The sequence below is a fragment of the Oryctolagus cuniculus genome, chromosome 1 (genome assembly GCF_964237555.1).
Source record: "Oryctolagus cuniculus chromosome 1, mOryCun1.1, whole genome shotgun sequence".
Lineage (NCBI taxonomy): Eukaryota > Metazoa > Chordata > Mammalia > Lagomorpha > Leporidae > Oryctolagus > Oryctolagus cuniculus.
In genome coordinates, this window is record NC_091432.1 from 152,924,247 (window position 1) to 152,952,103 (window position 27,857).

Consider the following 27,857-nt stretch of genomic DNA (forward strand, 5'->3'; position numbering starts at 1 on the left):
GAAGGCAGACCATGTTCTGGCATGGAAAAAAAAAAGCCAAAATGTTTTGCCAGACAGACTTGGAATATTTAGAATGTTGTTGTATGTTAGCTTCCACTTTCTAGTGATTGCAAATACAATCAGGAAAAGTACACTAGTCAAACCCTAAAGAAGAGCTTTAGCAAGAGATAAGACCATGGTTCCAATTATTCCTATATACAGTCTTGTTAAAGCCATGTGAGCCAATATATTGCAAAAAAATAAAATCACAGATGTCACCTATCACCCTTCTCCAAAATCAATTGTTAAAATATTCTTCACTAACTTGAAGTGAAAGAAGGAAAGGCAGAACAAGGAATTAGCAAATACAATATTAAAATAGCTTGTCTAGCAAAAAAACACTATGACTATGAATAAAATAAATAATAGTTCCATTTGTGGTTACTTACACATAGAACTACCTAGAAGAAACAAAATGTTTAATAGATTAAGGATTGCCAAAGAAACCAGTATCTGGCATGCAAAAGCCTGCCATGTTTAAACTGCTAAAACAATTTTAACCAACTCAGCTCAGAATTAAGCCCTGAAAAATAGTATAGTTACCCTAAAAAAGAAGACAGTGATTTCAGATCTGTCTACAGAGGATAATGGCACAGAAAAACTTCTCAGAGGGAAAAGACAAGCCAAGTGAGGAACCTACTACATTGTCAAAGCTTAAAATTTAGTTTTAGGCTAAAAACTACAAGCTTAAAAATTTCACAATTCCAGTCAGCATGATATGACAACTGGTATAGATTAGTGATTACCAAGTGCTTTCCATTCTTTCTGTTTCTGAATGAGATGATCATATAGTGGTTGTGTGCATGGTAGTAAGATATGTGTGTGTGTGTGTGTGTTTGTATGTTAAAAAGTAGTAGCTTATTTTCTGTTAGTTTATAGATTGTTGGGGCCGGTACTGTGGCACAGTGGGTTAACACCCTGGCCTGAATCGCTGACATCCCATATGGGCGCCAGTTCTAGTTCCGGCTGCTCCTCTTCCAATCCAGCTCTCTGCTATGGCCTGGGAAAGCAGCAGAAGATGGCCCAAGTCCTTGGGCCCCTGCACCCATGTGGGAGACTTGGAAGAAGTCTCCTGGCTTCGGATCCGCACAGCTCCAGCCATTGCGGCCAACTAGGGAGTGAACCAGCAGATGGAAGACCTCTCTCTCTCTTTCTCTCTCTCTTTTCTGCCTCTCCTCTCTCTGTGTAACTCTTTCAAATAAATAAATAAATCTAAAAAAAATTAACACTCTTATTAAAAAAAATAGATTTTTAAGTGAAGCTATGTACAGATCCAGCAATGAAAATCTAAGGTCTCAGAACCTGAGCTGAAATTATATTGCTTGAGGAGAAGGTGTAATATGTTCTAAGGGTAAACAAAAAGACAAGTACAGATCGTGTAGATGAAGGGAAAAATCTGAGTGGCCTCTGTGAAGGACCTCTAGTTATCAGCTGATATTTGTTCTACTCTTCTTCTACAATAATAGCAGTTTTATCTGAGCACAAGGTAGCTTAGAAAAGAACACATTTTCCAACCTCTACTGCAGATAAGTGTGGTCATACAGCAACATTCAAGCCAAAAGGATATGAAAAGAAGTACAGGCAAAATTTCTAAGTGATAACCTGAAGCAGAATCAGCATGCCCTTTATTTCTGATTTCTTGCCTTTTCTCAATGATGACCCAGCAGCCTTGTCAACTAGGGCAACAGTCTTTCTTATATCCTAATAAAATCTGTAAGACAATACTTCAAAAAGTTGGTGGGAAAATGAATTAGCAAATAAGTTTAATTTGGTGCAGGACATATTTGAAATCCATACACAGCTTTTTCAAAGTATGCTGTTTCCTTGGACTTTTTGTTTTGTTTTTGTTTTTTTTGACAGGCAGAGTGGACAGTGAGAGAGAGAGACAGAGAGAAAGGTCTTCCTTTTCCTCTGGTTCACCCCCCAAGTGGCCGTTGCGGCCGGCGCACCGCGCTGATCCGAAGCAGGAGCCAGGTGCTTCTCCTGGTCTCCCATGCGGGTGCAGGGCCCAAGCACTTGGGCCATCCTCCACTGCACTCCTGGGCCACAGCAGAGAGCTGGCCTGGAAGAGGAGCAACCGGGACAGAATCTGGCACCCCGACCGGGACTAGAACCCGGGGTGCCAGCGCCGCAAGGTGGAGGATTAGCCTAGTGAGCCGCGGCGCCGGCCTCCTTACACTTTTTGAAGAGCTTTCACATACATAGATTTCAAAATTTTGTGCACCAAAATAAACTTATTCTTTAATTCCATTTTCCACAAACTTTTTAAAGTTCTCCAATATTATAACAAAATCACAGTTTGGGGCCGGCACTGTGGCATAGCGGGTAAAGCCATGGCCTGCAGCACCGGCATCCCATATGGTGCCGGTTTGAGTCCTGGCTGCTCCACTTCCAATCCAGCTCTCTGCTATGGCCTGGGAAAGCAGCAGAAGATGGCCCAAGTCCTTGGACCCCTGCACCCACGTGGGAGACCCAGAAGAAGCTCTTAGCTCCTGGCTTCAGACTGGTGCAGCTCCAGCTGTTGTGGCCATTTGGGGAGTGAACCAGCAGATGGAAGGCCTCTCTCTCTTTCTCTCTCTCTCTCTCTGTAACTGACTTTCAAGGAAATAAAATAAATCTTTAAAAAAAATCACAGTTTATATGTCTATATTGATAGTATTTAGAACATTTATACTTCTGCTTCCTTTAGAAGTCTAAACATTTTTACGAGGCTTATAAGACTACTGGGAGTAAGACATCTTTGAAGAAATAAAATTTAAATTTTATGAAGCACAAGAAGACCACAAGGTTATTAGAAAGTAAAATACAAATGTAAGCACATCAACTTGGAAATTGCTGAAGGTCAAATAAGCTACATGAGGACAAGCAAAAATACTTCATCTGAGCAAAAACACCTATATGAGAGGAGAAAACTTAAATTATTAAAACTGAAACAACATAGCAAGCTGGTACAAAAATCTTAAAGGGCAAAGAGCAGCTTCCATTCAAAATAGTTAGAAAGTCAGAATAAGATCTTATTTAAAAAGTGTCCAGATCAAGCCAACTTTTTAGTGAGAGTGTTCCCACAAATACAAACAATAATAAGGAGCATGTGAAAGAATAAAAACAAGTTTCAACTCCAGAATATAAAAGGAGCTCAAGAAATTCGACAACAACAAAACAAACAATCCAGTTAAGATTGGGGCTAAGGATATGAACAGACATTTTGAACAGATATTTTGATATTAGGACAGATATTATAACATATATATTATAACATATTATAACATACATATTATAACAGATATTATGAACAGATATTTTTCAAAGGATGAACTACAAATGGTCAACAGACTCATGAAAAGATGCTTAGAATCACTAGCCATCAGGGAAATGCAAATGAAAACTACAAGGAGGTTTCACCTCATTGCAGTCAGAATGGCTATCACACAGAAATCAAACAAAAATAAACATCGGCAAAGCTATGGGGATGAAAGCTACCTAGTATACTGCTGGTGAGAATGTCAACTAGTACATCCAATATAGAAGGCAGTTTAGAGATTGCTCAGAAATCTGAAAATAGATCCACCATATAAACCAACCATTCCTATCTTGGGAATTTACCTAAAGTCAATGCAATCAGCAGAAGGAGTTATCTGTACCCCTATGTTTATAGCAGCTCAATTCAGAATAAGGAAGATATGGAATCAACTCTGATGTCTATCAACTGACAACTAGATAAGGAAATTGTGATATATATACATAATGGAATCCTACTCAGCTGTAAAAATGAATGCAATCTTATCTTTCACAACAAAAAAGGATCCAACTAGAAATCATTATGCTTAATGAAATAAGTCAGTCCCAAAAAGACAAATATCATGTTTTCCCTGATTTGTGGTAATTAATACACAGAATACAAAAAAATGTACTCTAATTGAGCAGATTCGATTATTGTTTATAGCCCTTGTCTATACCCTTGAGGAACAGTGGTTTTTCTACTTGTTGAAGTCTTATTTCTGGAGGGTTAAGCTTGTGATTATAATGTAAACTGAAAGTAAGTCATGGAAAGTCATAAAAGTCATGGAAAGTCATAAAAGGAAAAATAAGAAAGGAAGAAGAGCGGGTAGCATTGATGGAAAAAGGGAAGTATCATCATGCTCTTAAATCTCTACATATGAAATCTGTTTCCCTTATATAAATAAATAAATAAGGAAAATAAATTTAAAACACAGCATAAAATTTTTAAAAATACATTCTCCAAGCAGCAAGAAAGGTATTTTACAGAGCAAAATTTTTTTTTGTTTCCTAAAGTGGTCTATACTAAATCCAAAATAGTTTATAATTAAGGAGATAACTAATTACTCACAGTAGTGATTTTTCCTTTTCTCTTGACTGGAAGAAATGGACATGCTCTTGCTTGGAGATCTTTAATGGCAGCAGTCACTGTGTTGTTTTCCAGGTCACCTTTACAGCAAATTTCACACTGAGTTGTAATGACTAAAGCAGGAGCATCATTTCTTGTCATGTCAGCCACAAAGACTATTTCAGGATTTTTAATAATAATATTAACTTCCCATTTCTCTGATTCCTGTACAGGCACTAAAATACAAATATAAGCAAATTAATCTTTTTAAAATTTAGAAATAATTGTTATATGTGCATATATTACCTGTGAATAATTTGTGAGAAAAAGTTATTTCATTTTAAATAAAAAACAAACAAAAAGGAATCATATCCCAAAGGAATTTACCACAATTCTCTTAATAAAGATTTGAAATAGAGGCCAGCCTCCTGGCACAGTGGGTTAAGCTGCTGTCTACAAACCCAACATCCCATATGGGTGCCAGTTCAAATCTGAGCTGCTCCACTTTTGAACCAGATCCCTGCCAAGGCATCTGGGAAGGCAGAGGAAGATGGCGCAAGTCCTTGGGCCACTGCACCCAAGCAGAAGACCTGGAAGAAGTTCCTGGTTACCAGTTTCTGACCAGCTCAGCTCTGGCCATTTGGGATGTGAACCAGCAGATGGAAGATCTCTTTTCTTTCTCTCTTTCTATCTCTGCCTTTCACATAAGTTTTTTTAAAAAGCTAGAATATAATAAAAAAGAATCATTTAAAATAAAACACTATCTTGAATTATGGAAAGGAACAGTCATTAATTGACAATCTTCTACTTGTTTTCTTCCACTAAAAAGTCCATTCAAATTACTGACTGAAGAAAAAGTACAATTACTCAGTCAAGGCAAGTGTCATATGTTATGGAATCAATATACATTCACAACTTCAAGAAAAAAGCCAATTGTATATTCTTCCAGAAAACACTATGAAGTTTTCCTTCTATCTCTGAAAAATAAAGATTTAATACATTGATCTTCTAAAAAGCTAATTAAAGTAAGCGCTGTTATCACATTTCACTAATACTAAGTATGTTAGCCAATAACTAACCTCCTTCCTTAGAAGTCCATGTTTGAACGCCGGTTTCTAAAGCTGTGCCTTCAGTGTATGCTTCAAAAAAGACATTTGCAACAGTCAAGAGGAATTCCACACTTGCACAAATATACATTTCTTGAAAGACTGCATCAGTTACGCAGTTATCTCTGATTCTTCTATACTTTACATCCATCATGTCCTTTTTTTCAAACCCAACAGTCAGTCCTATCATTCTGAAAAACACAACAGCAACAATTCCCACATAAGAGTAACTTACAAATAAGTAAACATACCAACAAAACTCAAAGATCTTTTATCGTTTCAAGTATTTTGAAGTAATGTCCCATGGACAGATTCATGAACTGCCAAACTTACAAACTTCGGGGACACAATTGTTCCGATAAATTAGAAAGTATTGATGGATTCCAAGATGGCAGATTAGGGAACGACAATACTTCACCAGCCTAGAGATAAACAGTTAAAAAAAAAGTGTAGGAGGTGCACTCTCAGGGAGAGAATTGAAAAGAAAACCGCACTGGAAATCATACGAGAGGAAGAGGAACACTGTGGACTCATGTGGAGGGTGCAGACGCACAGCACAAACATGAACCGAAGCACATCTGCAGCAGGCAAGAGCTGGGGTGGGAAGCAGCTTGGAGACGGAGGTGAGACTGGACTGCACCAAGCAACCCCTGGTGGTACAGCCACAGTGGGACTGTGGCGTTGAGTCTGGAGTAGAGTTCTGGGGGCTGCGGTTGCCCATGAACCCAGTGAAAGTAGACGGGCATGTTTGACTCACATCAGCTTCCCCACTACAGTGCCTGCTGTGTGGCTGTGAAAGGGTGGTGCCATTTTGGGTGTGGGTGGGAGCTGCAAAAGACTTTGTGCATGTGGACAGCAACTGGATGAGACAGGATACCACCTTCTTGGCAGTACTAGCGCGGTGGACGGGAGAGAGCAACATTCAGCCAGTGGCTCTTGGGTACACATGAGAACAAGAGATTCTAGGAAAGGGAAAAATCCTCAGTCCCCACTGACTTTGAGATTGGCTGGGAAACCATGTGAGACAGTGATGCACCTGCAGCCTCACAGGATCAAGACACCTAGGCAGAGATGTCTTGGGGAACATCTGCCTCTCTGCTGACAGAATGGGCTGGCAGAGTAGAGAGAAATCTCTGCATCCAGCAAGTGTGGCAGCCTTGTGTGCTGAGACTGTGGGGACTCAGTGGTTACATGACAAGGTTCAGGGTGTAGGTGGGACCCTGGACAATCACTGAGTGCGTCTGTATACACTCGAAGCTCCACGGTTGCCCAGAGCAGGTCACTGCCCCGGAACTATGCTCATAGTGAGGACTGCGCAGATTATTTGTGCAGTTCATACAGTGATGCAGAAATACTGGTGGCTAACACCCAGACATTGAGATCTACCATGCCCAACCTGGGTGCTACCTGGATACTCACTCCACCCTGGAGCGCTGATCAGAGCTTCTCGCCCACAACTACCACACATCTCTTGGTATTCACTGAAAGTGCAGACATTCCACTAAGCCATAGAGGCATTTCTCAAACATAAATGCCATCAAAAGAAAAAAACAAAAATCAACTCCACAACTGCCTAAAAAAATGCATAAATTCAAGAAACAAGAACGAAGATACCATGATGCCCCCAACAGAAACATAACAACTACTAGAATGTGAAGATATAGGAAACCGAGGAAATGGAGTTCAAAAAATAATCATAGAATTACTCAAAAGCAATCAGAATCAAATCCACGAACTAAAGAAAACCAGACATGATATTAATGAAATATGAAATTGAGTTTTAAAGAGAAATCAAGAAGGGGAGGTTCCAAGATGGCGGAGTAGAGAGGGAGCTTACTGTACTAGCCAAGAAGAAGATACTTCAAAAAAAGTGGAGATAGTAGAGTTTCAAGGAAGAGTTAGGGGAAAAAATGGCAGAGGAAACACTACTGAAATTAGAGGGACATAGTGGGCCTCCTTAAAGGGCATGGGTGCCCGCGGCTCAGGATTCCAACAGGAGAGCACCTATGCACCTATGCACCAGTGCTGGAAAGTGAGGTGAGAGCAGACTGCAGCAGCCCAAGCCACTGGCAAAAAAGCAGCAGGAAGAACCTAGAAGGGACAAGGCTTTCTGTCCCATGAGGGAAAGTGTACCAGCCAAACTAGAGGAGAGGAAAAAAAAAAAAAAAAGCATGGGATGGACACGTTTCTCTCTCCCCGATTACTTTACAAAGGTGTACTGTGACAAGCCGAAAGAGTGGGCACCATTTCGGTAACAGGTAACAGCTGCGCCACCTCGTGTCTGTGTCTGGCAATCAGCCAAGCGGAGACTCCTGATTCTGGTGGGGAGAAATAACTGGGGGCTAGGAGCTTGTGACTGTGTGAAGCTGCTGAACCAGGGCTGATTCTAAAACTAAGGGGGAAAAACTAAGACTGTGTGGGAGAACTCAAGGTGTGGCTATGACTTTGAGCAGTCTCAGTGGGAGACACCACAAGCTTGGGGGTTCCCGGTTACCTGATGAGAGACATTACTGGGGAATCTGACCTTACAATGAGGACTGCACAGATCCTTTGTGTGGTCCTTGGGACACAGAGGATGAATATTACACCCACTGGGGCTAGTGCTCAGGCACTGGTCTCCAAGAGCTCAGCTGAGCAGATTATACTTCCCTTCTGACTGAAAAAAAGAGAAAGAAGATTTAGGATGCCAAACCTGGGTGTGTCACCTTAGGCACTTAACCCTAGAGAACTGAACAAAGCTCTCTGCCCACACCCACTACCAGCCTCTAGTGCTTCACTGAAACAGACATTCCACTTATCTCACTTATCTACAGAATCATCTAACAAGGATAAAAGCCACCACACCAAAAAATAAAAATAAAAAAAAAAAGATGATGATGACGACAATGATGATGATGACAACGACAAAAAAGAAGAAACCAATGGGTATCTCCACAAATGCCAAACAACAAATGCAACAATTCAAGAAACAAGGAAGACAACATGAAACTTCCAAAAGAACACGACACTTCAATATCAGGTTATGAAGACAATGAGACAGAAGAAATGCAAAAAATGGAGCTCAGAAAATTGATCATAAGATTACATAGAAGTAATCAAAAGCAAATGCACAAACTACTGAAATCCATGTAGGACATGAAAGAAAATCTCTCCCATGAAATTGAGATCTTAAAGAGGAATCAAAATGAAATGAAGAATTCAACAGAACAAATAAAAAATGCAGTGGAGAGTCTTAAAACCAGAATCAGTGAGGCAGAAGAGAGAATATCAGACTTAGAAGACAAAGCACAGAAAAGTATACAGTAAATGTGATATACCACATTAACAAATTGAAGAACAAAATACATGATTATCTCAATAGATGCAGAGAAAGCATTTGATAAAATATAACACCCTTTCATGATGAAAACTCTAAGCCAACTGGGTATAGAAGGAACATTCCTCAACACAATAAAGGCAATTTATGACAAACTCACGGCCAGCATCCTATTGAATGGGGAAAAGTTAGGGGCATTCCCACTGAGATATGGTACCACACAGGGATGCCCACTCTCACCACTGCTATTTAATATACTACTGGAAGTTTTAGCCAGAGCCATTAGGCAAGAAACAGACATCAAAAGGATACATATTGGAAAGGAAGAAGTCAAACTACCCTCTTTGCAGATGACATGATTCTTTATTTAGAGGATGTAAAGAACTCCACTAAGAGACTATTGGAACTCATAGAAGAGTTTGAGAAAGTAGCAGGATATAAAATCAATAAACAAAAATCAACAGCCTTTGTATACACAGGCAATGCCATGGCTGAGAAAGAACTGCTAAGATCAATCCCATTCACAATAGCTATAAAAAAAATCAAATACCTTGGAATAAACTTAACCAAGGACATTAAAGATCTCTACGATGAGAATTACAAAACCTTAAAGAAAGAAATAGAAGATACAAAAAAAAAAAAAAAGGAAAAATATTCCATGTTCATGGATTGTAACAATCAATATAATCAAAAAGTCCATTCTTCCAAAAGTAATTTACAGATTCAGTGCAATACCAACCAAAATACCAAAGACATTCTTCTCAGATCTGGAAAAAAATTATGCTGAAATTCATATGGAGGCACAGGAGACCTCGAATAGCTAAACCAATCTTATACAACAAAAAAAAAAAAGCCAGAGGCATCACAATACCAGATTTCAAGACATACTACAGGGCAGTTGTAATCAAAACAGCCTGGTAGTAGTACAAAAACAAATGGATAGACCAATGGAACAGAAAAGAAACACCAGAAATCCAATCCAAACATCTACAATCAACTTATATTTGATCAAGCAGCTAAAACCAATTTCTGGAGCAGGATAGTCTATTCAACAAATGGTGCTGAGAAACTGGATTTCCACGTGCAGAAGCATGAAGCAAGATCCCTATCCTTATACCTTACACAAAAATCCACGCAACATGGATTAAAGATCTAAATCTACAACACACCACCAAAAGTATTAGAGAACACTGGAAAACCCTGCAAAATATTGGCACTGAAAAAGACTTCTTGGAAAAGACCCAGAGGCACAGGCAGCCAAAGCCAAAATTAACAACTGCAATTACATCAAATTGAGAAGTTTCCGTACTGCAAAAGAAAGATTCAAGAAAGTGAAGATGCAAACAACAGAAAGGGAGAAATTATTTGCAAATTATGCAACTGATAAGGGCTAATAACCAGAATCTACAAAGAGATCAAGAAACTCCACAACAACAAAACAAACAACCCACTTAAGAAATGGGCCAAGGACCTCAATAGACATTTTTCAAAAGGAAATCCAAATGGCCAACAGACAGATGAAAAAATGTTCAAGATCACAAGCAATCAGGGAAATGCAAATCAAAACCACAATGAGGTTTCACCTCACCCCGGTTAGAATGGCTCACATACAGAAATCTACCAACAAGAGACGCTGGCGAGGATGTGGAGAAAAAGGGACACTAACCCACTGTTGGTGGGAATGCAAACTGGTTAAGCCACTATGGAAGTCAGTCTGGAGATTCCTCAGAAACCTGAATATAGACCTACCATATGACTCAGCCATACCACTCCTCAGAATTTACCCAAGGGCAATTAAATCAGCAAATAAAAGAGCTATCTGGACCTCAATGTTTATTGCAGCTCAATTCACAATAGCTAAGATATGGAATCAACCTAAATGCCCATCAACAGAAGACTGGATAAAGAAATTATGGGATATGTACTCTATAGAATACTACACAGTGGTAAGAAAAAAATGAAATCCGATCATTTGCAGCAAAATGGAGGAATCCGGAAAACATCATGCTGAGTGAAATAAGCAAGTCCCAAAGGGACAAATATATGTTCTCCCTGATCTGAGACAACTAACTGAGCACCTAAAAGGAAACCTGTAGAAGTGAAACTGACACTATAGGAAACAATGACTTGATCAGCCCTTGTCCTGACTGTTGAGGTACAGCTTTCTATTTTATTCTTTTTAGTATTTTCTTTTTCTACTTAATACCATTGGTTGAACTATTTAATTAACACAGAATTATTCCTAGGTGTTTAAATCCAATGAAAATTGATTCCTGTTAAAAATAAGAGTGAGAATAAGAGAGGGAGGTCATGTAGAGTTCAGCACACATTCCCTCAAACTTACCCCTAAGGGCACAGCTAAAAACTTGCCATGGGACTCCAGATCCCATTAAGTTGGCAGGTACCAATGACATCTTACTAAGTTCATAACTGATCATAAAGGTGGGAATAAGTGTCAAAGGGATCACATAAATCAGACCACTGTCTGTTAATAATAATGGAATTAAAAAGGAGAGAACGATCCAACATGGAAAGCGGGCCACACAGCAGACTCATAGAATGATAAATGCCCTAAACAGTACTCTGGCCTCAGAATCAGTCCTCAAGGCATTCGGATCAGGCTATAAAGCCCATGAGAGCATTTCAGGCATAGAACACCAAGGTGCTGTGGCAAAAAAAAATGACCTACATGAAAGATCTCGGTGATTGAGATTCCGGTGGAAAGAACGGGCCATGAAAGAAGGAGGTGTCTTTCTCTGAAGGGAGGAGAGAACTTCTACTTTGATTATGGCCCTGTCTAAATAATGTCGGAGTTTGTGTTTCAAAAAGCTTCCATAGCCTTGGCAGCTCATGACAAGAGCCTCGGATGATTACTGATGTCATAAATTAGAGTGTCAATTGTTAAATCAATAACGGGAGTCACCGTGCACTTACTCCCCATGTAGGATCTCTGTCCTTAATGTGTTGTACTATGTGAATTAATGGTAAAACTACTACTCAAACAGTGCTTTATGCTTTGTGTGTCTGTGTGGGTACAATCTGAGACAAAGAAGGGAAAGGCAAGATATAGTTGGAGCGTGGGTAGTAGGGAGGGTAGAAGGAGAAGTGTCACTATGTTCCTAAAGCGGTATATATGAAATACATGAAAACTGTATAACTTAAACAAAATTTAAAAAAAATAAAGTGTTCCCTCAAATTATCCATTTTGAGTCATATTTTTCTTCTGTTTCTCATGTATTTCCCATTGTATTTAAAATGGGTAAATAATTTATATTAGAGAATGCAGATTAAGATCAATTTAATTACTGATTATTTATTTTCACATGACCAGTCTACCAACTGTTCAGCAATAGCACATAACTAAACCAGGACATTTTAAATGTTAACTGAGTACCATGACTTTATTGAATTGAAACTTAGAAGATGCTAAGATACATACAGAAAATGAACAAGCAACTTTAGGGATAAGTCTGTAAAGTCAGTCAACCATTTCTCAAATGAATACACAGAACTTCATTATATTTCATACCTAGGAGTTGCTTTCTTGACATGAGGTCTTTTATCATCTAAAATGCAATTTTTTAATGAGAAGGAAGAAGATGTTGAATCATCTGAATACATTTTTGCAGTACTTAAAATATTCTCCAATTTAAATTCAGCAAGTATCAGAGAAGGATCACGAACATCTGTAAAGGAAGTCTGTGGAGGAAACTAATATAAAAATTACATAGTCTATAGTATATACAGTACAAAGCATATTTTATTGTCTCTGCTAATTTATAATTGAATTAAATTAATATTCTCCATTTCCAATATGCTCTCCAACGAAAAACTAAAACAAAAAAGCTACTTTAAAATTTATCTTTTAAATCATTAATTACATGAAAGGTAATTCATTTAAAAATCAAAATGGTTCAAATTATTATTAAAGTGAAAAAAACAAGTATTTTTCTCAGAGAACAAGGTCCACAAAACATATGTGAAATATTAATGACTGCTATTTAATAACATTCACTTACACAATTTTTTGCAAGTAAAACATAGCTTCTGTTATTCCTGAACTTACCTTTTCAGGATCTGGACTATATAGTACCATGGTAAGATAATCAGTTTTCAAAGTCATATTTAGCATTGTCTTAACTTGAGAGGCACGCGAATGTACTTCCACCACAGCAGCTGTCACCACAGTTGCTCCTTGGGAAAGTTATTCAATCAAAGAAAAAAATCATAAAAAGCAGCTCATTAAAACAATGAATTAATGGATATAATAAACTGATATTCAAGAAAATACAAGAGATAAGAAAATGCAGACATGGAATTCACTAAATCTTGGCTTAGAGCTTTTTCCATAATTACTTGGGCATATTGCTGACATTGGTGCTGTTTCCCTTTGATGCTTCCATGTCCACTTTTGTAAAATGGGAGTACAGCTAACTACTGGGTTTGTTTTGGGGCTTAAATAAAGTAGCATGTGCAAAATGCATACTAAAGTACCTGGGTCCATCTTCCATTGCTTTCCCAGGCCATAGCGGAGAGCTGGATCAGAAGAGGAGCAGCCGGGACTAGAACTGGCGCCCATATGGAATGCTGGCTCTTCAGGCCAGGCCTTTCACCTGCTGTGCCACAGCTCGGACCCCGACAACACATTTCTTAAGAAGTCTACCCTTGGCCGGCGCCGCGGCTCACTAGGCTAATCCTCCGCCTAGCGGCGCCGGCACACCGGGTTCTAGTCCCGGTCGGGGCGCCGGATTCTGTCCCGGTTGCCCCTCTTCCAGGCCAGCTCTCTGCTGTGGCCCGGGAGTGCAGTGGAGGATGGCCCAGGTGCTTGGGCCCTGCACCCCATGGGAGACCAGGAGAAGCACCTGGCTCCTGGCTCCTGCCATCGGATCAGCGCGGTGCGCCGGCCGCAGTGTGCCAGCCGCGGCGGCCATTGGAGGGTGAACCAACGGCAAAGGAAGACCTTTCTCTCTGTCTCTCTCTCTCACTGTCCACTCTGCCTGTCAAAAAAAAAAAAAAAAAAAAAAAAGAAGTCTACCCTCTCCCTTTAGAAAAGACTGCTGAAAATCAATTGATTGTATTTGTGTACCTGCTATACTTTTTCTTCTCTTTTAGCAATCTATTTATTTTATTTCAATACCTATGATTCAAATTTTCAGATTTATAACAAGTTTAAAAATTACTGGTATAAATAAATCCTTACTCTTCCATGAAACTGTTTTTCTGCTATTCCTGGTCATTAGCATTTCCAAGTAAATTTTAAAATATACCAATTTCTATTAAAATAAAGTCTGGATACATTTATTTTGAATGTGTAACTCAATATTTTTTTTTAAAGATTGACTTGAAAGGCAGAGTTACAGAGAGGCAGACAGAGAGAGAACGAGAGAGATTCATCTTCCATCTGCTGGTTCACTCCCCAGATGGCCTTAAGAGCCAGAGCTGTGCAATGGAGCTAGGAGTGTCCTCTGGGTCTCCCACACAGGTGCAAGAGCCCAAGGATTTGGGCTTTCTATTACTGCTTTCCCAGACCACGGCAGAGAGCTGGATCAGAAGTGGAGCAGCCAGGATTCAAAATCACGCTCATATGGGATGCTGGCACTGCAGGCAGTGGCTTTTACCCACTACGCCACAGTGCCAGCCCTAGTAGCTCAAAATTGTAAGAATTGGTATCTCCTCAATATTGAAATTTTTCAATCCACAAACATGGTATACCTCTCTACATGCTTAATTCATTTAGTTTCAATGATCAATGTACAGCATTTTTCAGTGTCAAAGCCTTGCATGATTTTTATTAAAAGTCTTCTTAAGTATGCTGTGTTTTTATAAACTTTTGTACTTTTTTACTTATTTTCATTTTATTTTGAAAGGCAGAGAGACAGACACAGAGACAAAGAAAAATTTGCTCCCCACTGGTTCACTCACCAAAAGCCTGCGACATCTAGGAGTGGGCCAGCCAGAGCCTCAAGTCTGGAACTCAATCTTAAGTCTCCTATAGGGTTCACAGGGACTCAAGTACTTGGTAACTTGCTGCCTCCCGAGGTGCACAGCAGCAAGAAAATAGAATCAAGAGGTGAGAAGGGGACCGGCATCATGGCGTAGCTGCTGCCTGCAGTGCCAGCATCCCGTATGGGCGCTGGTTCAAGTCCCGAATGCTCCACTTTCAATCCAGCTCTCTGATATGGCCTAGGAAATCAGTGGCAGATGGCCCAAGTCCTTGGGTCCTTGCATCCACACAGGAGACCTGGAAGAAGCTCCCAGCTCCTGGCTTTGGATCGGCCCAGCTCCGGCCATTGCAGTCATTTGGGGAGTGAACCAGTAGATTGAAGATCTCTCTATCTGTAACTATGCCTTTCAAATAAATAAACAAATCTTAAAAAAAAAAAAAAAAAAAAAAAAAGAGAGAGAGAGAGAGAGGTGAGAAGGGACTCAAATCAGGTACTCCAATATGGAATGTGGGCAACCCAAGTTAGGGCATCCTAACTGCTGAATCAAATGTCCAACCACATTTTGATTTCCTTCTACTCTCCACCATACTATTAACCTTTTTCTTTTTCTTCTTGCTCTGTCAATGAAAGCTACTGAAATGCTGGTCAGGAATGGTGACTGTAGATATTCTTGCCTTGTTCCTATTTTAAGGGGAAAACTTTTTACATCTCACCATTAACTATGACTTTTAGATATTTCTAGCTTATATCATGAATAGGTGAATTTTGTCAAATTCTTCTTTTGCATCTACTGAAGTGACTAGATTATTTTTCTTCTTGGTTTGGTTAATATGGTGAATTGCCTTAACTGAATTTTTAAGTGTTAAAATTTGCATTTCATGATAATTCTAACTTAGTCAAGATGAAATAGTATGCTAATATCCTAAGACCTTTTATATTTGTGTTTAACAGGAATAGTGATGTGTGATTTTGTATCAGAATAAAGCTTACTTTATAAAATTACTAGAGAAGTGTCCCCTCCTCTATCTATCTTCCTTTAGAGTTGGCTTAACACTGTATGTATCAAAGAACAGAATTCAACAGTGAAACTCCATTCCTTTTATAAATATAGGACTAGTAACATTTTCTACTTCTTCTCATGTCAGTGTTGGCAACGTGTGCCTTCTAAGAAATCTGTACATTTCATCCATTCAGAATTCATGTTCACAAAGTCACAATATCCATTTATTATTATTATCATTATCTGTGGTAATCTTTTTAATTCTGATACTGGGAATTTGTGTTTTCTTCCTCCTCTATCATCAGTTTTGGGATTTATCAATTTTATTAGCATCCCCAAAAACAATTTTGACCCTGCTAATATACCCTATTGTTTGTCTCTTTCTCTTCTGTTGGTTTCTATACTTATTTTTATTACTGTCTTCTTTTTTCCTTTGGGTTTACTTTGCTTTTTCCCCTATTTTCTTTAAGTGGAAGGTTTGCTTTTGTTCTAATAGAATTTTTTATAACTATAAATTTCTGTCATAACTATTTTAGTTGCATCTCACAGATTTTGATGCGTCTTTGTTCACTGTCATTCAGCTCAAATGATTTCCTAATTTCCCTTGTTATTTCCTTTTCTAGCCATTGCTTATTTAGAAGTTGTTTAATGTCCAAACATTTCCAACTCTTTTGAAATCCTATTGTTATTGACTTCTAGTTTTTAATTCCACTTCCCTAGCCCCCACTCATGGTTTGTCATTGTGAACACTCCAGGAAGCCTATAAATAAAGACTTCTTCTGCAATTGTGTATTACATTAATTAGATCAAGTTTGTTGACAGTGTTTAAATTTTCTGTGTTTATTTTCTGTTTTGTCTATCTTCTATCAATTACATAGCTTTCAGTCTTTTCCAAACATCCACCTTCCAAAAATGTATTAAATTTCATCATCTACTAATGATATTGTCATATTCCTAAGGTCAGTATACAATATCCCACTTGGGATCTATGCCACACTAGGAAAAAAAAAAAAAAAAAAAAAAACAGAGAAGAGGAAGATAAGGGGGAAAATGTAAAATAAGGATCTAAAGAAAAGTTGGGAAAACAAGAATAAACACTAAGGAATTTTGTTATAACAGGACTGGGAACTTTGATTCATAGAAAAAAAATCAACAGAATGGTTAATAATAGGTAATTTAGAAATGTCCAGATGGGATTAGCTGATTAAAAAGAGCTTTATAAATCCCAGTTTACCAAAACCAGAGAAAGGAATAAATGAAGGAAAGAAGGGAAGGGAAGAGGTAAGGAGGGAGAGGAGAAAAAAGAGAAAGGTAGGAACTAATTTATCATTAAGAACATACCTCCTGAAGGGTGTGAAGCATCAGTAACTCCACTGTTAACACTATATGGGCTTTTCATTACAGCAGATGGGATGTTATTACTGTATTCATACCATATATTGCCATACAATGTTTTAAAAATAATTGTTATATCTTCTTGACTAAGAATGAACTGCAAAAAAAAAAAAAAGATTTAATCAAGACATTTTCTTAATGTATTTTGAATCATTTCTAAATTTGTAAAAACTTCTTAAAACATTTACTTACAACTGTTAAAATGCATTAGGAATAATTTTAATCACACAAAACTTAAGCTTTGTTTGTACAAAGATTCCTTTGACTACATTTCAAAGCTAAGACAAATTAATCAAGTGTTTTAATACGAAGTCCAGGAGTACCTGATTTATGCTAGTTTAGTTTTGAGATTTAAAACATTTTTTCATTCATTTTTTATTCATGGCACACATTTTGTGATTATTATGCAACAGGCATTGTAAAGACTTGTCATATAAATTAATAAATCAAATTAAGTATTACAATTTCTAAATCACATCTTTCAATTAATTCATATACACTAAGTGCTATTTAAGTATCATTTTTCATTCTTCCCAGCAGCTTAGTGGAGGAAGAGATTCCACAGCTGTTAATCTGTGCCTCCTTTATGTCAGAACAGGCTGTATGTACTACCTCCAGGTATCTGACAAGTCAGAAATCACAAGCTATATCAATTGACCTGGAGACATCAAACTGACTTCTTTAAGACTTGATTCCAGTTCCTCCTGACAATAGAGGATTAGGTCCAAAAGGGATAAAATATGTGGGTTCTGCCACTAGCTACAACAGCTGCTAACTACTTACATGGATCAGGACAGGGAAAGACTCAACTTCATCCTTGTGGGGTCTGTCCCAGAAGGTAAACGGGCATTTGTAGATGGGCTATACTATCACCTCAACATTCTGCACAGATTCTCCCCAAGGGAAGAGTGAGGGAAAGCAGTGTTTCTGCTGCCTCCTGAAAATCTGCCAAAGATCTGAGCCTGGGGGGCAGGGATTTCCCCAGCACATTGGGTGGAACTTGCCACTTGTGTTTACAAATTTCTGTCTGTTGTCTTACAAAGTGACTTCAAACATTTACCTTAAGAAGATGCTTTCTATCTATTCATCTTCATATTACCTTACATACTAGGAGCTTAAGGATCTTTAGCTGACACCATCATGTTTTAAAGTCTGAATATATTTTTGACTTTGAAGTCCTAAATCTCTAAAATGGTAGTTTTCTGTTGTTGAATACAATTTTTTATACAGAATAGAAAGGGAAACTAGAGGTGAGAAGAAGGAAGGCAATTTGCTAAGTAGGTTACTTAAAGAAACCTCCCAGAATATATGCTGCTATCACTTCAGCAAACCTGAGACACAGTAAATTCTCTATCAATATATCTGACTACTTACAACACCATGCCTAGTATTTGTTTACCTCATCGAATTTAGCAAAATTTTATAACTACATTAATACATATCTGTTTATGTTTTTACTATCTATCTACTTCCAAACAACCATCACCATCATTGCACTAGTAAGTTCCATGAAGAAACAATGCCATAGCTTTATTATGGTAGCTCCAATACCTAGTAAAGGGCTAGGCATATAGTAGGCACTCAAAAATGTGTTAAAGAAATGGAAAATATTAAATAATTAAAATAAATTCTAGATTACCACAGTTGCTATTTCAATTCTGCCTGAGGTGATTATGTATCAATTCTATATCTATAAGCAGTATTTCTCAACAAACAAAATAGATATCAATACACATCCCAAAAGTTACCTCCATGGGTTTCAGCTGAGCATTTACATTAAAAAAAGGAACTTCCTGGTACCACTCCCAGGATAAATTTCGCTCAACAACCACTTCAAGATTTAATGGCAGTAGTAGATCCAGTACTTGAAGGTATGCATCATTAACAAATTGAGATCTGTAAGTACAAATGTACAAATGTATTAATCTGAATTGCTTCACATACATTCAGATAGTAAAATAGAGTGACTTAATAAATTGATCATTTTATATACAAGTAGAGAAATTAGTAATTTTTCAAGTGTGAAGACAAAAAATACCAGGCTAAAACATGCTAAGTAGGACCTGTCAAAATAGGACATGTTCCTCCCCACTATAAACCTAACTACTTTCTCAGGGTGCAAGGGCTCATTTTAGAAATTTTTAAAATTGGATTTTGCAATACAGTAAAAAGTGCCAAAAATACAGCAATTGTATAGCAAATCCTTAAAATATGAATTATCTTTATACAATCTATAAACAAACATTATATAAGATATTTTAAAATATTTTAATTCACTGATTTAGATGTTTAGACTACCACATAGCACCTATTAAAAAAAACTAAGTTGTACAATATAAAATTTGTTTCTGTGAATCAAAGTAGTTGAATGTATACAATTTCATATTAAACTGAATCACATTTGCTTTTCCAAGCACTTACAAGGGTAATAACTAATGCTCAGTGATGAAGAATAGTATAGCAGGTCACTCAACTCTTTTTTTTTTTTTTCCATTTTTTTGATAGGCAGAGTGGACAGTGAGAAAGAGAGAGAGAGAGAGAGATAGGTCTTCCTTTTCTTTGGTTCACTCCCCAATGGCCGCTGCAGCTGGCGCTCCGCGCTGATCTGAAGTCAGGAGCCAGGTGCTTCTCCTGGTCTCCCATGCGGGTGCAGGGCCCAAGGACTTGGGCCATCTTCCACTGCACTCCCGGGCCACAGCAGAGAGCTGGCCTGGAAGAGGAGCAACCGGGACAGAATCCAGCGCCCCGACCGGGACTAGAACCCGGTGCGCCAGCGCTGTAGGTAGAGGATTAGCCTATTGAGCCACGGCGCTGGCCACTCAACTCTTTCAAGTGACAACCTGACTATAAAAGCCTCCCATTGCACCTTCAAGTGAGAATCTCAATTCCACTTCTCCATATAATGTACTTACATTTAAACTGGTAGCAAATCCTTAAGGTATGAAACTATGACTGTAGAATTTAAACTACCATTTTCTCAACAGCAAAAACAAAAAAAGAAAGCAGACTTCATCAGGGATCCCTCAGAATGCCTAGTATCGAACCATTTTATGGGTAATCCATAAAATGACATTAGACTTATACATGCATTCATGTATCTGTGTAATCTCAACACTACGAAGGTAAGGAACCTAAAAGCCCTATAAGGAATATTTTATATAAATATATATAGGCTCTTCCATATATTGGCTCACTCCCCAAATAGATGCAATGATGAGAGCTGGGTAGATCCGAAGCCAGGAGCCTGGAGCTTCTTCTGGGTCTCCCATGTGGGTGCAGGGGCCCAAGGACTTGGGCCATCTTCCACTGCCTTCCCAGGCACACTAGCAGGGAGCTGGATCAGAAGCAGAGCAGCCAAAACCCAAACCAGTGCTCAAATGGGATGCTGGCATTGCAGGGAGTAGCTTTACCTGCTATGCCATAGTGCAGGCCCCATCAAATAAATATTTAAAAATTTTTAAATAATCAGCTACTACTAATTCTACTTTTAAGTCAACTGTAATTCTTTTTTTTGTCACATCATCTCAGGGGTTTATTGTATATACAAAATATTTATTCAGACAAAAATACACTTCTATACCCATGGCTTATATTCAGAAGGATATATATAACCTAAGAACAAAGGGTTTCTTGTATAGAGAATGAGGTTGAGATAAAAGGAGAAAAAGTTTGTCTTATTGATATATTTCTATACTGCTTGAAAAATTTGCTGATACTTGAATTCAATGCGGCTAGCCTCCAGCCAGTTTCAGCCTTTATACTGTGGGTTTTGCTTCTTTCAGCTTGGCTGACAATTTAACTTGTTTAAAATTTCAGATGTCCAGCATTTCTTACATGCTCAAGAGCTACTTGGAAATGGGTGCGATTCTCTTAAATGAACTTCAGTGTGTCCTTATTTGGCTTCTGATAACTGGCAAAATGGCACACTGTCTTTTAACAAGTTTATCTGCAGTTGATTTGGACTCTCCAAATCCATAGCTAACAGGAGCAGGTAAACAGCTTTATTGTGGGTCAGACCTTACGGGTTTGTCAACATCAATACATACGTTCTTCCTCTCCAAAGAGTCACCTATAATTCTGATGTAAATTACTACCAGTTACAAAATATTCCTCTAACCTCCAGTTTTGTCTCTTTTTGACCTATTTACTAAAACTCTTCAAAAATCTAGAATTACTATGTATATGCATCAGCTCATTAAATTCATTAAATGGAATCTACCACAACAACCCAAAAAGATAGGCATTATTTATTAATCCCTTAAAAAGATTCACTATTATATATCTTGTTTCTACTACTGTACATGGGATATATTAGGTGCTTAGTAAATGTTCAAATATTCAATTTATGAACTTTTCTCATCCAAAATGGAGTAACATCAACTGTGTTTGCCCTCCTGCCTGAAACAACTTCCCACCTCCTTCCAGAAAACATGCAGGAGATAAATATATATATACATATATATATATTTATTTATTTAGGCAAGACAAAAGATCTCAAAAAATAGTGATTCCAGAGAAACAGGGAAAACACAAGGTGTTTACTATTGTTTTGAGACAATTTACAGATCAGGAAGGAAGAACTGAAAAAAAGGCCGGGAAACTATCTGAATTGAGATGATGGAGTTTAGAGTCCTGGGAGACAAACACAGCAAGAGTTCGTATGCCAAAATGACAGAGGGAAGAGAGCTACACAGAAAGGAATTAAAAGTTAACATCAACATGTATAGCACTACAATTTATAGCACTATAGTACATAGTAGAAAAGAAGAAATGCATTAAATCAATAATCTCTAAACAAAGAAAAAGAGCAAATTAAACTAAACAGAAGGAAATAAATATATGTAATAAATACAATAATAAATATCAAATAAAAATCAATGAAAGAACAAACAGAAAAACGTTAGAGAAAGTAACACTAGGGGCCAGTGTTGTAGCACAGAGGATAAAGTAGCTGCCTAGAATGCTGGCACCTCATGTGGGCACCCATGTATGCCACAGCTGCCCCACTTCTGATCCCCCTCCCAGCTGATGGCATGGGGAAAGCAGCAGAAGATGGCCCAGGTGCTTGGGGCCCTGCCACCCATGTGGGAGACCTGGAAGAAGCTCCTAGCTCCTGGTTTTGGCCTGGCATGTGCTGGCTGTTGTGGCTATTTGGGGAGTGAACTGGGGGATGGAAGATCTCTTGCTCTTTCAACTATATAAATAGTTTCAACTCTTTCTACTATATAAATAGATTTTAAAAAAGAAATGAAAATACACCAAAAGCTGTCTTTTTTAAATCAGAAAAACTGAAACCTCTTACCAGAACAGTAAGTAAAAACACATAATCAGATATTGGTGACTAAGAAGGGGATACTGCCATCAACTTTATACCATTAAATTCTTCAACAACTTTAAAATTTATGAAGAACTTCCAAAAACCACACAAAAGCAGATTTCATCAGAAAATAAATTTCAGTTTCCCTAATTACCTAAGAAGTAATTTTCAAATACTTCTCAGGTTTTTAAAACTATAAGATGATGATCGATCTTACCAAAAAATGCTTGGGGAAGACAAATATCACTGCACACAAAATTCTCAAGATGCCAAAGCCTTTAATGTAAAAATTTTAAGACAGCATTCTACACAAATATAAAAAGCTTACCTGTATAGTCGCATTTCACTCAGCTTTATCGTTATCAAATCAATAACAGGTGGGGGATTGCTCTGGCTCTCTGTTATCATATAGAATGTATTTGTCATTGTGATGAGTCCAAAATCAGCAACAAAAACATTTTCAGATGCTGGAGACTGTGGGATGACTACAACAGGGGCTTTGATGTTAACATCCAATGCCATTCTGGAACTCCTCTGTGCCAGTTCTTTTACACCAGTAGCAGCCATTCCTGCTGCCTGAACAGTTGCCTCAGCCAAGGCTTGTTTAGCTGCTTGAAAATTATCTATAAAAGCCTGTAAAGATAACAAAGCTTTATTCTTAAAGTTACCATCGATAAGACCTAATAAATACATGTTGATGTTCATGATTTTATTTTCATTAAGAATTTTTATTTGCTACAGGCATTATTTATTCCAAGTCTGTCTACAAAAATACAAATTTTCGACTATAAAAATTAATAACACAAAGAAATGAGAATACCTCAAAAAGTTCATGCAGAATGGCCTTAGAGATAATATGGCATAAAAGTTTTTTTTAAAAAACCATGCATATTAGTATAGATAAAATAAAAAATCATCCTTGGAATAAAGCAAAATATCAATACTTGAATGTCTCACTGATATCTGTTTCCTGTATTGTCTCACTTTCCTTAACAGCTAAATAATTCCAGTTCCCATACAAACTCAATGGACAGAGATTTTATTTTTAAGATTAAAAAAAAAAAAACATTTTTCTTCCAAAGCTCTCAAATTAACTTTTCTAATTCTTGAATTATAGTAAAAAGTATTTCAATGACACAACGTATAAATTCCTTAGACTTACACTTAATTTTCGCATTCAGGGGAAAAATAATACTTATTTTAAATAATTCTTAAATATAAAGTTATAAGAGGCATCAGTGACATGTTTTTGACTAATAAAAAGAAATTAAAAAACACTTGTTCATCTTTACTTTTTTTCTTCAAAATTTATTCATTATTGAAAGGCAGAGTGACAGATTAAGTGAAAGAGAAACAGAGAGATGGAGATCTTCCATCCACTGGTTCACTCCCCAAATAGCAACAGCTGGGGCTGGGCTGCTCCAAAGCCATGAAAAAGAAATTCCATCCAGATGATGGTAGGCAGGCCATCATCTGCTGCTTTCTCAGGTGCTGTAACAGGGAACTAGATTGGAAGTGGACTTCAACAGGCACTTGCATTGTAAGTCTCAGCTTATCCCAATGCACCACAGTGCTGGCCTACATTTTTATTTACTTAATGAAACAAAACAAAAAAAAAGGTTCTAAATCCTGAAATATATTAAGCAAGTACACAAATCTACTCCTTGTTTATAAATATTTCCATATTTGGTCTATTTACTCTATTAAACCCTTAGATTTTTAAAGATAATGTATTTATTTGAGACACAGAGACAGACAGGAGTTCCATCTTCAGTCTCCAACGGCCAGGACTGAACCAGGCTGAAGCTGGGAACCAGGAACTTGGTGGCAGGGACCCAACTGTTTGGTCTAGCACACTGCCTCCCATAGTCTGTTGTAGCAGGAAGATGAACTCAAAACATAGAGTCACTCTGCTATGGGATGTGGGCATCTTAACCACTATGTTAAACACCTCACCTCACATATCCTTAGATTTGATTGCCTAGTTATACTCTAGAACGTTGAGACACCATTTTAAAAGAAAAGATAATAATGTTAGAGACAGGTGTGACACCACAAAAAGTATCAACTGACAACAAGGGAAAAACATAGCAACAAAAGAGAAACTTGTGGAAAACAGGAAAAAAAATACCTCAAACACCTTAGGGCAGAGTCAAATGTGTGTTTAAATCTAACTTTTTAAAACTCCTATATTCAGGCCGGCACCGCGACTCACTAGGCTAATCCTCCGCCTGTGGTGCCAGCACCCAAGGTTCTATCTAGTCCCGGTTGCTCCTTTTCCAGTCCAGCTCTCTGCTGTGGCCCGGGAAGGCAGTGGAGGATGGCCCAACTGTTTGGGCCCTGCATCCGCAAGGGAGACCAGGAGGAAGCACCTGGCTCCTGGCTTCGGATCGGCGCAGCACCAGCCGTAGGGGGCCATTTGGGGAGTGAACCAACGGAGGGAAGACCTTTCACTCTCTCTCTCATTGTCTAACTCTGCCTGTCCAATAAATAAAATAAATAAAGCTCCTATATTCAAAGGATTATAATGCAATTGAAAATATTACTTTTAATTGTGACTTGAAACCAAAAGGTTTTAATTACATATTCAGTATTTTGCAAAACAAGGATTTAAGCTCCTGTCATGTTTTAAAAAATTTAAATATGTAACTGTCATATGCTAAATATCACATATTCAATGCTACTATATTAAACATAAAGTTCAATAACTGCAATATGCTTATGTAAATTGATGTTTATAAAAGGTAATACATATTCATTTCAAGCATTACATTATACCCAGAAAATCATGAAAACTCAGAAAAAAAAGTTAATTAAGCCAAGAATTCTTGTTATTCTTTATATTTTACACATAGCAAACAATTTGTTAAAATACTTACCAATACAGTATACAGAAATTTTGTGACAAAAACTACTTCAATGCAACCAACAGTTAAATCAACCTGAAAGTCAACCACATTCATATCTGTGTATGCAGGACCAGCAGTTGCATCCATGTAAGAAATCATTTTGAAGCTGAAAACTTCTTTTCCAGTGATATAAACAGCCTTAATAAGATAAAATTAAATTATTATAATCCATTTTTGAAGTGATGTGCCTTCAGTACAAAAAGAAAACAAAATGTACATATATTGAATAGTCAAGTATTCAAGCCAAATACAAAGGAGGCAACAATTTTAATTGCTTTATTAGAAACTATACTGCAAGGTTTTTCAAATTGCTGATATCAGTTCTGTTCCTTTGTGGGTCATAAAGTCAAGTTAGTAGGCATGGCTCAGTTTTTTTGTGTTTTAAATGGAGAACAGAAGAGAAAACAGAATATGCATTTTCATTCACAGTATACTCTTTGGTACTAACAATCACCATATAAGTGTATTTCTGGCTAATCGTCTAAAATACAATAAAATAAATAATAAAATAAAATAAAAAACCTGTACAAGTAAATGTAATCTACTTCGTTTGACTTGATGAAGGTGAATAGATTTTACAGACTGCTCAAAAGGGTTTCATCTTTAATAATTTTTTTTAATTTATAAGTTAGTTAAGAGTTCATCTTAGTTACAAACTAGGAATTACCTTACCTACTTGAGTTAAAATCTCAAGCTCAGAAATACCAATTGAAAATTATGGAGACAACAGGAGATAGAAATTTTAGAACATGGTGAGAGCACTAACTTTGTTCATAGTGTTCTTGACTTTCTTAAATGGTAGGCACAAGGGCAAGGGGCTAAAGAACCATCAACAAGGCCGGTGCCACAGCTCACTAGGCTAATCCTCCGCCTGCGGCGCCGGCACTCCGGGTTCTAGTCCCAGTTGGGGGGCCGGTTCTGTCCTGGTAGCTCCTCTTCCATCCAGCTCTCTGCTGTGGCCCGGGAGTGCATTGGAGGATGGCCCAGGTTCTTGGGCCCTGCACCCGCATGGGAGACCAGGAGGAAGCACCTGGCTCCTGGCTTCGGATCAATCAGCGCAGCGTGCCGGCCACAACGAACCAGCCGTAGCAGCCACTTGAGGGGTGAGCCAATGGAAAAAGGAAGACCTTTCTCTCTGTTTCTCTTTCTCTAACTCTGCTTGTCAGAAGAACAACAACAACAACAACACCATCAACAAGCAATCCATTCCAACCACAGACTAAACAGTCCTCAAGAACCAAAGATATGAGGGACCTCTGAAATGTTGAGGTACAAGACAAGGCTGAAAAAGAACTCTACAGTTCTACTTTTATCTAAGATGCACAAAGCTGGAGAGAGGGTCATTCCAAATCCTACCAATAAGAAACGACCTGAAAACTACAGAATCATAATTTTTCTTAAAAATAGTACAAATCTGAGGCCACAGGACAATAAAGCACAGTAAAACCTAAGGAAAAGTGAAAACAGATATTTCAGGAAAAGACAGAAGCAAGCATCCCCTCACTTGCAACAGAGAGAAGGAGAAATGGATGCTAGGTACTATATAAGCTAGGAAAGAATATAATTCAGCTATAATAACAAAGGTTGACTGTGGACTAATGTGACATACAGAATGCCTGTAAACCACAGAGAGAAGGGGAGTTCACGCTCAGTTGCAGGTACTTCATGAGTCTGTTGGGAGCACAGGAAAGACTGCAGGCAGGGCAAAAAATCATATAAAATTTTCCGTGGTTATGATGCTGAGAAAGAGAAGCCTGTACTGCAGAAAAGCCCCAAAGCATCCCAAGGATTATCTTCTTCTCAAAACCAAGCTTTAAGACCCTAAGGGAAGGACAATAGACCTTTTGCTCTTAGAGTCCACGTGAAGATTCAAAACCCCAGGGACAAGAAAACTCCATATATGGGAGAACAGAAAACTTCCTGGAACCAGACCATTTGAGGGCCGCCCCCCTTCTATTGTGGCAGAGGAGAATTAATCAACACTACAGAGGAGCCACCATAAACATCCTGTCAGGTGAATGGGTAGAGGGGGAGAGGATCACCAAGAATGCCTCATTTTGAGAAACAGAGAAACAGCCCTGACTAGGGCTGAAAATGGACCAGATGCTGATGAGTCTACTCACTCTTCCTTTTGCCCTTTCCCCAAATACTCACCATTAAGATCTCAAGCACTGAGAAACAAGCAATAGTCCAAAACATCAAGTAAAGAGCCAAGAGTATACAAACAGCACTTTCTGAGGCGCAAGAGCAGAGGGAAGATGAAAGCCTGAGCATGGAGCAGAATCCCAGACCCGTAACCTCCATCTCAAATACAATATATAACAGAAGGGATCTGAAGCAGTGCTACAATGAAGGGAATCACATTTAACAAGAAAATGTAAGCCTGTCCAACTTCACAACAGTGTCTCTTCCAAAAAACCTTAACTGCTTTACACTAGGGAAGAAAATATCTATCTTTCAACTTCTAATACCATCCTGTTCAAAG

The 27,857-nt window shown here is 38.1% G+C and overlaps 1 protein-coding gene across 8 annotated transcripts in view; it reads right to left on the reverse strand.

Annotated features, from left to right (window-relative positions):
* The window catches only part of VPS13A (vacuolar protein sorting 13 homolog A), a 248,013-nt gene that overhangs the window by 92,833 nt on the left and 127,323 nt on the right, over positions 1–27,857 (reverse strand). For 5 of the 8 annotated variants that reach the window (XR_011379457.1, XM_051858844.2, XM_070050552.1 and 2 more), the window contains 8 exons: positions 25,343–25,510; positions 22,792–23,096; positions 18,895–19,042; positions 17,093–17,243; positions 12,873–13,000; positions 12,336–12,517; positions 5,464–5,681; positions 4,388–4,620 (listed from right to left, as the gene is read on the reverse strand). Coding sequence is in view for 7 of the 8 variants with exons in the window: in XM_051858844.2 (XP_051714804.1) it covers positions 4,388–4,620; positions 5,464–5,681; positions 12,336–12,517; positions 12,873–13,000; positions 17,093–17,243; positions 18,895–19,042; positions 22,792–23,096; positions 25,343–25,510 (1,533 nt within the window). In the remaining variant the exon portion in view is untranslated. The remainder of the gene's footprint in view (positions 1–4,387; positions 4,621–5,463; positions 5,682–12,335; positions 12,518–12,872; positions 13,001–17,092; positions 17,244–18,894; positions 19,043–22,791; positions 23,097–25,342; positions 25,511–27,857) is intronic. The other 3 variants (XM_017341940.3, XM_051858857.2, XM_051858868.2) reach the window with 1 other exon arrangement.